Source organism: Anopheles ziemanni, chromosome 3 (genome assembly GCF_943734765.1).
Source record: "Anopheles ziemanni chromosome 3, idAnoZiCoDA_A2_x.2, whole genome shotgun sequence".
Lineage (NCBI taxonomy): Eukaryota > Metazoa > Arthropoda > Insecta > Diptera > Culicidae > Anopheles > Anopheles ziemanni.
The window spans coordinates 36,254,182-36,267,623 of record NC_080706.1 but is presented as its reverse complement, the minus strand read 5'-3'; the positions used below and the strand labels follow the sequence as shown (position 1 = coordinate 36,267,623).

At 40.6% G+C, this 13,442-nt stretch overlaps 1 protein-coding gene across 1 annotated transcript; it reads right to left on the bottom strand.

Annotated features, from left to right (window-relative positions):
- Nucleotides 1-2,525: 2,525 nt before the first annotated feature.
- Nucleotides 2,526-12,878, bottom strand: LOC131286780 (broad-complex core protein). Its single transcript, XM_058315779.1, has 7 exons — nucleotides 12,690-12,878; nucleotides 12,424-12,612; nucleotides 11,869-12,355; nucleotides 11,359-11,755; nucleotides 11,114-11,265; nucleotides 10,913-10,963; nucleotides 2,526-3,043 (listed from the first exon to the last, which is right to left on the bottom strand). Exons 1-7 carry the CDS (start codon nucleotides 12,873-12,875, stop codon nucleotides 2,526-2,528), a joined length of 1,980 nt encoding a protein of 659 aa, XP_058171762.1. The 5' UTR covers nucleotides 12,876-12,878.
- Between the last annotated feature and the right edge of the window lie 564 nt (nucleotides 12,879-13,442).

Sequence of the window (13,442 nt, the reverse complement as noted above, 5' to 3'; positions counted from 1 at the left end):
CATTTGTTCTTAGTGTGTAAAATAATTTCTGGCTTGCCCCATGACGATTAAATTGCATAAGCCTTTCTTATTCATCATTATTCCATGATGCTCTTCTCTGTATATGTTTGCGCTTGTTTATGGTTGAAATGTACAAACTGCGGTTGCCAATCAATTTTAAAGCATACTGCAGCATGAGCCATTAAAAATTCTACAGCAGTACAGCACTGTTAGTGACCATTTAACTCGCGATATAATTCTGATTTCCCCGTTCATAGCAATGTTGCTGCAATACTAGCTAGATTACTATCGAACAAACAATAATCCTCGAAATGCACATTAACACAATTGTCAAGCAAATCAGTTACTTGCAGTGTAAAGAGAAGAAAAGAAGAACAAAACCAGAATGCCATGATAACGTAAAAAAAACTCGATCTTACTATAGTCAATGCCGGGTGGCATCGTGTCTGTGGGAAAATAACTTTCATATATAAACTTAACATTCATCCTAACAACCGACAACTACTGTAGACTGGAAAGGAACATATTACAAGTGGTCCATTTCCTTAATCTCTCTCTCGCAGTTACTTTTAACCAATCTATCTCTCTTTTTCACCGTCGATTTTTGCTCCTCCATTTTGAAGGCTCTTTAAAATAGTATTCGTCTAGCTTAACAACTAAAACATGGGATTTCGTTAGTTGATCTTTTACAGTAAATGTACGTTATAAAGTAATTATAGAATAATCGTTATCGTAATCATAATGGAAGAGTGGCAGCATGATCCAGTTCTTTAAATGACCAACGCACAGGAATCGAGTCGATCGATCTGTGCTTCGATCAGATTGTTATGCGATGCTTATAAGCAAATCATGCTTCAAATAGTTAATTTGTTTTTGTTTTTGATAATTCATGCGCAACAAAGATTCTTGGTTTCGTACAGTAGTTTGTTTGTTTGTTTGCTATGTTTTTGTTTATCAGCATCGGCAAAAAGATAGGACTTTTTGCCGGTATGCCGATTGATGTAAAATGTTGACAAGAAGGTGAATGAAATGCAACGAATGGCCAGGAAACGATTGACGTCGATGATGGGGGGTAGATAGTTTTTCTCTTGTTCCTACCGTTATCTCGTCAATGCAGCCTAACCTATGAACCAATGGATGCTAACCGTATTAAACCTAGCACGAAAAATAAACCACCGCTGGTTGGTATTGGATGAAAATCAGTCTTCGCATTAATTCCACGTACAGTCAAAAGGTTATTCCTTTACCGAAATACGACTTTGGCTTTCTCTTCTCCGCTACGAGACACAACAAAACAAATAATTTTGCTAAATTAGATTAAGATACGCTTCCTTTCGCGTGGGTTTGTTTTTGGGCTTGTGAGAAGACGGATGGTGGGTAGGGTTGCAAACAGAGCCCCACACCCAACTCGTGTCTAGTCTACAAACCGGGACGTTCGAAGACATGTTCCCAGTCAAAAAAACAAAATAAAATAATAAAAAAAAAAATGCAAGAATCATTGGATTGCATCGCTAGCCGATCGGAAGGATCATGCTGAAAGTTAACTTAAAAAAGGGACTAAATATTCCATAAGACTAAAATGTATATATGCGTAATAAATGTATGTATAGGCTCAACAAAACAATTAAGAATAATAAATCAACTATAAAAAAGTAGGCAAAGTGCTGCATAATGTTTAACCTATTTTAACGCAAAAAAAAAAATGTTTACCTCGGGAGCACTTGGCATGTTCCGGCAAGCACGGACTTAACTGATGGTAAAGGTTCTTTAAAGGTTCACACTCGTGTGGCTGTTGTTGGTGATTACATTGGACGATAAGTCGCATCGGTTGATGCAATCCTTCCGTGTACCCATATTTCAACGTTGCACCCCATTCGAACTAATGCTTTTGTGTTTAATTTGTGTTCCTATAATTTAACCGACAAATTTTGCCCCAAACTTAAAACAAACTCTCAAAAAAAGCCTCTAACAATATTGCATCACTTCAAAAAGCTTATTCAATATAAAAAAATACAATCTTTTTGATTAATTTGCATTTACACGATGTGTTTTGCCAAAAATATTCAATCAATCCGTGTCGAAGGGTATGGAGGGAACCACAAGAAACGTACGTAGCTACACTGTGAGGAGTTTGGGTGTTTGGAAGGAAATGATACCGATGTTTGAGGGTGGGGGCGTTAGGAAAACTGAGCTGTGCTGAGTTGCGATGGATGAGGGATGAAAAAAGCGAACGAGAATCAGAGAGATAGAGAAAGAGAGAGATAGAGAGAAAGAGATTTTTCTCTGTGAACCAATTCCAAAACGAAACGCGGCTACGCTATGCATCTTCGGGTATTTTTCTCGGTTTTTAATTCTAGAGCGAAAGATTCCAGAATCCGTTTGTGTCCGCCGGTCCGACCGGGATGACGAAGAGTAAATGGTTCGCGCGTGTGTGCCTTAAGCCGAGGGTCTGGTCACTCGCAGTGGACGTCCACCACCTGTCCCCGCCCGCTCGTCCGCTCACCCGTGGGTGATCCTTCTGATATTTACATGTATTCGAGCTTGGCCGCGACACTATGCTTGATATCACAGTCGGAAGCGCTGGCGTTGTTGTTCAGCATCTCGTGGTGGCCAGCGGCAACGGCGGCGGCGGCGGCGGCCGCAGCGGCGGAACCGTGGTGCAGTGGGCTGACCGCCCCGCCGCCACTGCCGACCGCGAACGGATGCTGACCGTGCAGGTGCGGATGGTGGTGGTGATGGTGCATGATCTTCTGCCGGCGGTGGTAGATGCTCTTGTGATTGTTCAAGCTGTTAAGCGTGCGGAACACCTTGTGGCACAGGTTGCAGACCGCGTTGTTGAGCGGCTGCAGGTGCTGCTGCTCTTTGTGCCGCTTGAGGGTCAGCTTGGTGCTCAGCAGTTTGCCGCACACGTCGCACCGGTGGCAGGCGGTCAGCGGTAGTGGCAGCGAGGACAGCCGTACCCCGCCGTGGCCGTGGCCCCCACCATGCCCGGACCCATCCGGCGGCGAGGAGGAGCGCTGGTTGGCCATGCTCATGCTCATACCTGCGGACACCCGATGCGACCACGTGTGCGCGTTTGTTTTTCGTACCATCGTCAACGTCGTGTGGGGTGGTGGTGGTGTGTGTGTGAACGTCACATAAGAGTTCCCACCCAGGGTTGGGAGGGCGTGGGGGTTGGGATTGTAGTAGATTGCATAGTTTTGCGCGTGATTATGCACACAGCAGTTGGTTGTGCGCGCCCCAGCAACGCGGAGGTGTGTCCGAACCAGGCATTTAAACGTGATATCGTGCATGTATCGTGAATCGACCGATAAGCAGCACCGGGAAAAAGAAAAGAGAGACAATAGTGACTTACTTTACGGTTGCGTTGTTTGGTTTTGATTGCTTCATCGTTTTGTTTGGTTTGTTTTGTGTTCGAATTGATATTTGCATTGTTTTTTTTCCATTAATCGGTTATCTAATTGGTTCGAAGATGATTTTTTTTTTCTGTCGTTGCAAAAACAAATTTTTCCCATTTTTGCAGATATGTATATAAATGAATTCAAATAAGTGATTATTCATCGTAAATTCATACCTATAAACTCTATCTTTCAAGCAAACTGTCAATTTTAGAATTTTAAAATTTTGAATTTGGCGACCGGCTCTGCTTGTTCCGATTCTGATTGGTTGTTTCCGATTGGTTTGGTGTTCGATTGATTTACATTTGCGATCATTTGCGAAAAAATATACATAAAAAGAGAAAAGAACAAAAATTCTGTGTACCAATTGTTTGTGGAACATAAATACCAAAAAAGAAAAACCATAAATACATGGCCGAATTGGTTTCGAGGGAGAGAAAGGGGGAGTTGTTTTTTTTTTCGTTTCGTTTCTATGGTTTGATTACGTACGTTGCTATTATATTTTCCATTTTTCAAATCAGTTATCAGCATCCATGAAATAATAACAAAAGGATAGAGAATGAATTAAAAAAAAAGAAGTAAACACATAAAACACATTGACGATAAAGAGATAGTAAACAAACCGGAAGTGTATGTTTTTTTTCTGGCAACTACGGAACCGGGATAGGCATAGGAATTCGAATGGACAACAAAAGGGTTCCGTAAAGTTCCCGGTTTTTGTTTGTGATGTACTGGTGACGGTGGAGGATTAAGGACGAGAATGGGAAAGGGGTGTCCGGAGGTTGAAGGATTGGAAATGGGAACAGGGATAGTAGTTCGATTAATAAAAGCTATACAATATATGGTGGAGGGGTATATATGGCGTGTTGATGAAATATAATACCGTTAATGGAGAAACTATTCTATATCCTTCGTAAAAAGAACAACAAATTCCCTTTCTTAAATCTTGCATTTCAAAATGTTTCTCCTCTGTTGCGTTTCGCTTTCAAATGAGCCTGAGGTCGCTGGAACGTAGCGGAAAATCTAGGCGCTATACAACAAAAACTGGCCTCAAACACCTTGGGAAGGAAAATTATTTTCAAAGCAACGCTTGGATTTCGAGAGCTATTCAAACCCAAACGGAGGAACGCAGCAGGAGCACGTGCCTTATGTGAAGTATATGAATGAATAGAAAAAAAATCTGTTTGGTCTGCTTCGAGCGTAATCATAGTTGTGTTTTTTAGTTAGCGCCAAATTCGGTATATGCCGTGAGGAAGCATCTGCGAGGCATCATAAATAATGCTTATCCTGCGTTTTCGGTCCTATGTTCCACGGGCAAAACAAAACCTCGCGCTTCGTCAGTTTTGAATTTGTTTATAGTAGAAGTGTTTGTTTTTTGTTCACATTTCAACAAATTCGATCCATTTCGCACCAATGCCTTCAGGCTAGAAATTTAGCCATATTTTTCCACAAGTTATTCATCCAAATTTCATGCTAATGAATTTCAATAATTTGACAGTGGTTTAAAAAAAAACATATTTGCATTTTTCAGTGGCAATTGTTTGTATTCGGCTTGGAAAATGAAACTATTTTGCCCACAAATAAAAAAACAAGCCTGCCGCCAATGGACACCATTTTTAAAACGCATTAATTCCCGCTCAATACACATGTGTATGTGGGCACAACATCCAACTTGAATACTTCCTTCTTTTGATTTTAACCTTATGCTTGTATCAAAGCTAATCCGATTCGGTTATGCATATTAAAGGCTTGTCGAGAGTTTAACAATATTTTGAATGTACAGGAAGACATTCACAAAACTAAGAAGTTAACCTGTAATGGCCAATACATTCTCTGATTGATGAAGTGCCCTTAGTACTGCAATGAGTACGGTATTATTATTTCCATGGACTGCTAGTGGTGTATCTGTACAACTATATGAACGATGATTAAACGAAAAAATTTGGTAATAAAGAAAAAAATCATTTCGAACATCAATTACTTAATTTGATTCGCATTTTTGTTGTTCGATTTGTGTTATGTTCAAACATATTGGTGATTATTCTTGTTTTGAATCAGTAAAAAAACTTAATTATGTGATCAATTTAGCATGCCTGATTAGAATGTCACTAGTGTCTCAATTTCTTGTTTTCCAATTGGTTCATAGACATTTTATCTGGTGTGTGGATATGTATGTGTGTGTATGTATGTGTGTGCCGGTTGGTATTCATTTGTCTGTCTTTTCCAATTGATTCCAATCGAACCCATGTGATCAATTTTGTTGGCTCGAATTACTGAAAACGATGGTCAAATGTAGTTGGTTTTCCCTATGTTAGTTCGTTTTAATTCACATCGACTGCTTCACCTCATGTACGAAGCGTGCTCTAACGTTTACGTTTTGGTTGGTTCACGAAATTTGTGTCTGGAAGATTTGCACTCAAACGTTTTAGAACTCTTTCTCTCTGTTGTTTCCTCATGATCGTTTCTCGGGTAGCCAATCATACACTCCGCTTCTTAATTTGTCTGTGGTCCTACTCAACATCCTCGTTTACCTCATACGATAATCTAATCTAGTAATGAGAAAATATTTCCTCTCGTGATACATATGAGAAAAATCTTACTAACTTTCACGGTACACTTCTTGTACACATTTGTTCGTGTTGGACTTAAATTCAAGACCGTCTGTTTCAGATCGTGCATCTTTGACCCTTGTTTGTGCTGCCTTCGATGTAATATGTCTGTATTTCACTTGCATTCTTATTTGCTCTATCGCATACTTTCTGTTTACGTCTTTTCCAAAGATTTCGTGCGTTGTTTCAGCTCGCGCTAGGCGTGCTGGCTGTCATTTCGTCAGATGCCAACCCACTACTGGGTTCCTTTTACACCACCGGGAAGGAGCTCCGTCGCTCGCTGTCTCGTGCTCATCAACATTCCAAATCCTTTCATCGTGCCTTCGCCACCATCATTCCCAAAATGATTCAATTTTTGTTCGATTTTCCCTTGTTCTCTTCCTTAACCAATGTTGGCAATACAATGGCAGCATAGCACTACTAACTCATTCATTCTATCGACTGTTCGTTCGTTCGTTTGTTCGTTTGATTTTTTCCTTCGATTGTTTCGTAAGTAGTGATCGTTCGCTCGCTCTTCTTAGAGAATCTTCTACTTAAAAGTAGCTGCTATGGCGATTTGGGCCGATCGAACTTTCGGAATGTGACCCGGAGCTCGGGTGGGACGTGTGTGTACCGCCCGAGACGGCCGAGGAGGAAGACGACTGTGACGAGGGCGGAAGGGGCTTCGTGGGCGATGGTGACGGCGGATTGCTGCCGCCTGCATTGGCACCACCACCACCCCCGGTGCCAACGAGCAGGTGCGCCGGGGGCTTCACGTCCTCTTTGGAAAACTTCATGTTTCTGTGATAGATACTCTTGTGATTTCGGAGGCTGTTCAAGGAACTGTACACCCGCTTGCAGATATTGCATACCGGCTCTTTAGTCGGGCGCATGTGAACGTTCTGTATGTGCCGTCTCAGGCGCGTTAGTGATGATAGGTTTTTGTTACACGGATCGCACCGGAAATCCTCTCCTAAGACTGATGAGATGGGATATGATGGTGGTTGTGGTTGTGGTGGTGGTGGTGGTAGTTTTGGTGGTGTGATGGTAGCGTTTGGCAGTTCGATGGAATTGACGGCGTACGAGTTCGATTGAAGAGTTTTAGTCGTCAGGCGACCTGACGACGGAAGAGTTCATAAAGAGAGGTGCAACATATTAGAGCTTCACGTAGTATTCACGAACAACGACTTTAAATTCAGGGCGCGAATCGAACGGAAGGAACGCGGGTGTTGTAAAGGGAACAGAACGGGGGAAATAACTAAACAAAAAACAAAATCTTCAAAAATCAAAAGATAAATAAAACATCCTTCTAAAACTTCGCCAGTTTCCATCCGGCTAGTAATTCTATTAGCAATGGGAGAGTAAAACAAAACACCTTCACCGGGGACTAATTAATGGCGGTTTTTATACCCTTTCGCTTGGCGCTATGTGTTGTGCCACAATTGGCAATATACATGTTGATATCACCGGAGCTCTAGCTGACATTCTAAATGTTGTATCTTCTATATTAACCTTAGAGGCTTTGGGAGTGGGGGGTGGTCGTTGATTGTTTCAAGAAGGGAAGCAACAAAACAAACTCCAATCAAATACACTCGAAAAGCGAATGTGTACAAAGGTGTATGCATATCAATGGGAAGGTGTATGATTGTGAGTGGGAATTGGAAGGATACAGTTGTTATTTTCATTAAGGCCATCGTTACTTCAACCTTATCCTAAGTATTTTCTTATATTGGCATATGGTACACACGAATTGAGCCGAGGTTCCGTACAAAATCAATTACTAAGTGAAGTCAAGCAATGTACATTACATTGAAACGTAAATTAACTAAAAATAGGCTTACTATTTCCAAGAAGTTTTGCTCTTATTAAGCATTTCCACCGTTTACTATATAAACACCAGAAACAAAAATGACGGAAATGGCTGTGGAATAAAAAAAACCAAAATGGACTAGAATGAATTGTCACATGTGTAAAGCAACACCAGCAATGATTGCTAACACTCATAAAAAAGTTGAACACTCATGTGTTTCCAAATGTATAAAAAGTATCAAACAAAACATACGGTTCAATTAGAACATCGTAGAAAAATTGAAAGAATTATGAATTTAGCAGGACGGGCTTTTGGAAAAGACTTAATGGCCATGGCCCGTACATGGCAAGGATTGAATGGGTTTTGTAGGTCAATTTAAGATTATGTTGCTTTGCGGCGATGAACAGAAGCATCTTTGTTTAGTTTCAAAATTTTAATTTCAACGATTATTTCAATAATCGCGATCCTATTCATTTATCTGAACCACACGTGTCTTTGTTCGCGCTTCCCGATTTAATTTCATGTTCGTTTTGCTCGCGCTCCTCCGTTTGTTCTCATAACTCTCTGTATCATCCAAGCGAATTAAGTCCAACACAAGGATTTAGCAACTACTAACTAATATTTACAATATTTGTGTCTGTACAATGGCTCTTAAATAATTTTTCTGGTTTTGTTGTAAATTATTTTTTTCAAGCAAACATCCCCAAAGGCATGGAAATTATTATAAAATCTTCCATGTTTGTTAAATTATGAATCTTTTGCCGAGATACGTCAATTAAGAGTTCGTACCATTGTACACACACCATTTGTTGGGGTTCTTAAAGTTATATTTAATATCTAAAGTTTAGCATAATCCAATTTCATTACCCGTTTATAATTTTGTACAGTTCGATTTGGTTTGTAAACTGCATAATTGCAATACCGTGTTTTCAACTTATGCCTTCTTATGCTTTGTTGTTTCTCTTTTGCGGCGTAGGTAGTTTTTATAGCACCTTTATGTTTATTATTATGGTTAATATCCGTGTCCAAAAAATCATCCAGCTTATGCAACTAAGTAAAATAATAATTACAAGTGGTAAAACTAGTTTGTAATCCAGCCCCCATATCTTTTTTACAATTTTTGTTTTGCCGTCTTCGTTCGATATAATAATCTTCGTTTTGGTTTATGTTTCTATATGTCCGTTTTGTTAGGGTTTTTTTTTTTTTTTGTTCGTTCTAATTCAATGATGGAGACATATGTGTTGATTTAGAATTTGGTTTTGATTGTTTACTTTGCGGGCACCAACAGTTGAAAGGTTGAAAAACAAAAGGTACTTAAAATAGTGGTAGGTAAAAGTGGCAGTAGTTGTAGCATAAGTAGTGATAAAGTAGAGTTATAGTAGTAGAAATAGTAGTGTTTGTAGCAGCTATAGAATAGGTAGTAGTAGTAGTAGTAGTAGTAGTAGTAGTAGTACTGGTAGTAGTAGTAGTAATAGTAGTAGTAGTAGTAGTAGTAGCAGTTGTACTAGTGGCAGTATTGATAAGTCCAGGATCGTTTCGTGTATAGTTGAGAGTGTGAGTTTGAGAGTAGATTCGATAACATAAAATTTCCAATGTCCAAACAAAACACGTTTGCAATTAAACGCAGCAGTTTTTTATGAGTGAAATGAAAATAAGACATTTAGAGGTTGGATATAGTTTTTTTTCATTTTTTTTTGACAACTGAAAACACACAACAACGACGTATAAACACGATCAAACACGTAATATTATACCAAACAACAGTGATACATTCTTACACTAGTCATAAATTTAAACAGCACACAACTTATGAAGAAAAGCAAAAATGAGTACAATTAGAAATGAATCTTTGTTTTGTTGCAAACATAAAATGCTTATATTCATGTATCTTTCCTTTTCGGCGAGACAAACATTAAGTTTGATAGTTAGTTTTTTCTAGAAACAAACAAAAATGCAGTATTTGCAGGTTAACGGCGCAGTTTGTTAGTCGCTTTGGTAAATGCATTGAATTGTTTTGCTATGTTTTTCTTTTACGTAGTATTTACGTGTATTTGTACAGAACCAATTTTTGGAATATTCGAAGATATTCAACCAAATAACAAACAAATTTAAATTTTGAATCATTTAGAAAAGATATAATTATCTTATAGGTAATTTAGTAAAACCAATGAGCAAAACTGCTATCTGTGAAATGGATAGCGCATTTCCAATAGCATCAAATGTCCCTACAAGGAATATAGACATTGTTTCAATCAAGTCGAAATTTTTGCTTCAAACATATAATAAAACAAAATAAATAATTGTTTCGAAACAATGTAAACAATTCAGCAAGTTTTGAAGCAACCTCGGTTATATTTTTCAGACAACAAAACAAAAATTGATCAACGAATACTGTGATCGTAACACGCTCACTGCTCCAGCAGAATCCAGTAGTTTTAAAACGTTTTTGTTTGGATTATTTGTCTGTGAGAATTTTGATTCTCTGTGTGAAGTGGTGTAAATACATTTGTCTATAGTTAATAGCATTTGCTGGTGGTTAGTATGAAAAAAGTAGGAAGAAAATATGGAATTGGAAAATTTATATTTGGTCGGGAAAATGAAGATCACCAGGCCACAATTTTGTTTGGTTCTTCATACAAAATACTGTACACTCGGGAAAGTTGGCAAAAATAGATTCTGTTTCGTTACACAGTGTACAGCCTGCTCGTGGTGACACACAATGTCTTTGTCATACTCTTGCTTTTAATGTTGTTTTGTTGTTTTGGTTTTAATTTCATTTACTTCTTTTTTTTTACTACTGCAATCGGTTACAGTTATGATACGATTTTGTACACTCAAATAGACAATCCATATTTTCCCGCTGTCTGCACATCATTAGCAAGTTAACAAAGGATATGTTCAAAGTTAGTAGTTGGTTTTGGTTTTGATTTTATTTTCTTTTGTTTTTGGTTTTAATTTGGTTTCAATTGGAAAATGGAAAATATATAACGTTTGTAAAAAATAGGTATAAAATAAGAAAGTTTATGAAAGATAGTAGTCGATGTATGTATAAATTTTGTTGGCTTATTGAAATTTTCAATAAAGGAAAAAAAAGTTCTAGACAGTAGCAAACTTACCCTGTGGCGATCCGGCCAGCTCTACCGCTTGCAATGCCTGTGGGTTAAACCCTGGGAAACCGGGAAAGGGGAATGCCATGTTACTTGGTATGTTTTAGAGTTTCGTTTTTTGTTTGTTTTAATGAGGAAATCCCACATAAAAGGGGTCTATTCCGCAACAATATACACCACTGGCGGCCCCAAAGGAAACGGTCAACTCACCTGCCAACGCCGAAGGATCTGCTGCCAGTGCTGCCATCGAGAAGTTAAACGACGGCGGTGTTTGGAAGAGCTTGTTTTCGCTGGCATTCATTAGAAATTGCGCTCCACCGTGATGATGCATGTTACTGTCTAGGTCATGATCGTTCGGAGATCTATTGGTGGGATTCAAAAAGAAAGACAAACACAAACATGAGCACAATGTTATTGACATCCGGAAGCGTTCGAAAAACGAAGCACAAACTTACCGCAACGATCCCTTCACGTCCAGTCCACTCTTCCCCAGGTCCCCGTGGTCGTCCGTAACGGAGTCGGAGCTGTTCTCATGATCACCACCGGTGCCGCACAGCAGCTCGAGCGGTTCCGACTTGACGTCCTCGGCCGAACGCTCCGATGGGGACGAGGCCAGGCTTTCCTTTTCCGCCGAGCAGAGGCTCCCGGCATTACTGCCGTTCGAGGTGCCCAGCGAGGTCGGCATGCTGCCGGAACCGCACACTCCAACTCCACCGCCGCCACCGCCACTATTTTCCTTACTGTGCAGCAGATTGTTGTTCAAGTTGTTGTTGTTGTTGATGTTGTTGTTATTGTTATTAATACTACTTTTAATTAAGTTACTCGAGCTGTTGATGGAGAAGCTGTTGTTACCTGTGTCGCGGGAGAAGGAGAGAGATAATATGGAGACATTAGTACAATCGTCGTATACCGTACAGTATGATTTTTTTTTCACAAGTTTGTGTTTTTTTTTTCGAAAGTCTTACCACTGTTCGGATGACCGACAGAGCTGTCCTGTTGCCGCAACTGGTCCTTGCCCTGTGGTGACGGTAAGTTGATAGCCTGCTTGGAGGCGCTCGAAGAAAAGTCCGTGGCGGTCGTCTGAGGCGTATTACAAATCACGTCCGGATCCCGGTTGCTGGTCGGCCCGTTGCTGTCGACGGACATCCGGTGCCGCTTGAGCGCCATCTCATCCGAGTGGCTGGAGTTGATTCGCTCCCGTCGAAAGGCGACCGCGGCCCGTTTCAGCAGCTGGTTGACCATCGGGGTACTGCCGCCGTTACTGCCGCCACCGCCGCCACCACCGCCTACCCCGCTGCCACCGTGTGGGGAGGAGCTGTTTTGTAGGCTGGTGAGATGCGGCGGCGGTGACGCACCCTGTGACACGTACAGTGAGTCATCCAGCATCTTTTCCGGATAGATCGGATGGTGCACGACACCCGACGGCAGGTTGGCACCGAGCGATGTGTGCATCTGGGCAGGGGACACGGACACCGAGATTAGACAAAATGTTCTTGTGACATCATGATTAAACTACTTACACCATGCGTTTCCTCCGCTTGCTGTTGCGTCAAGCCTGACACTCTTAAAATTTCCGCCGTTTTCAGGAAGGAGCTCAGTGACCGCTGGTGCACGTTCACCTCTCCGTGGTAGATGAACTCGACCAACGCATGTAGATCGGTGAACGCCACATCCTGCAGCACTATCACTGGGTGTTTGCATGGTGTGCTCTGGAGGGGAAAAAAATAAGCTAACGGGTAAACCACAACGCACCTCCGTGTATGGATGGACGGGTCGCCCAACGTACCTTCAGAAGCTCGCGGAAGTATGTACTGCACGCGGACAGCACGACACGGTGTGCCTTGAGGCTGCGACCGTCGCATGCTAGCGTCACGTCGACAAAGTCCTCGTCGTCGCGCAGGTTCTCGAAGGCCGACGTTATGCTGCTCTGATAGTTGTTCCATCGCAGACAGAAGTGCTGTGTGTCAACCATGTTGGCAAGTTAGTTTGCACCGTACCACCGTTTCCTTAATGTGGTTGTGTTGTTTGATTGATTTTATGGTTCCCTGTTCCTATTCCACGCCCACAACGGTTACTAACGTTCACGAGTTGATATGATAATCTGTAATTATACAAAAAAAAAAAAACACAAAAACAAATTGTTATACGATTTTCAAAAGATTGTAATAAATATGTATAGATGATGTCATTTTCTGCCCTATTCTTAAACAGTACCTAATAATACTTTTCGGCCTCTCCTGCTTTGAAGGATTCAACAACGTACAACTAAGTACACGACATGACTTATAATAGCGACCACTTAGAACAAGGAAGGCTTTTGTTCGAAAGAAATTTGGGATCCTTCGAAGATCTGAATAGAGGACAACATCGCGTTTCTGACCCTACGTTGGTTTCTTCGATGATCATATAAACAGCACAGAATGTTATGTTTAAAGAAACAATCAGCGCTAACTAGGCGCTATGAATACTGACCAGTAAGCTTGTCCCTTTTTGAATTAATATTAAAATGAAGTTGGAAAATTTAAAAAATCAACTTCTG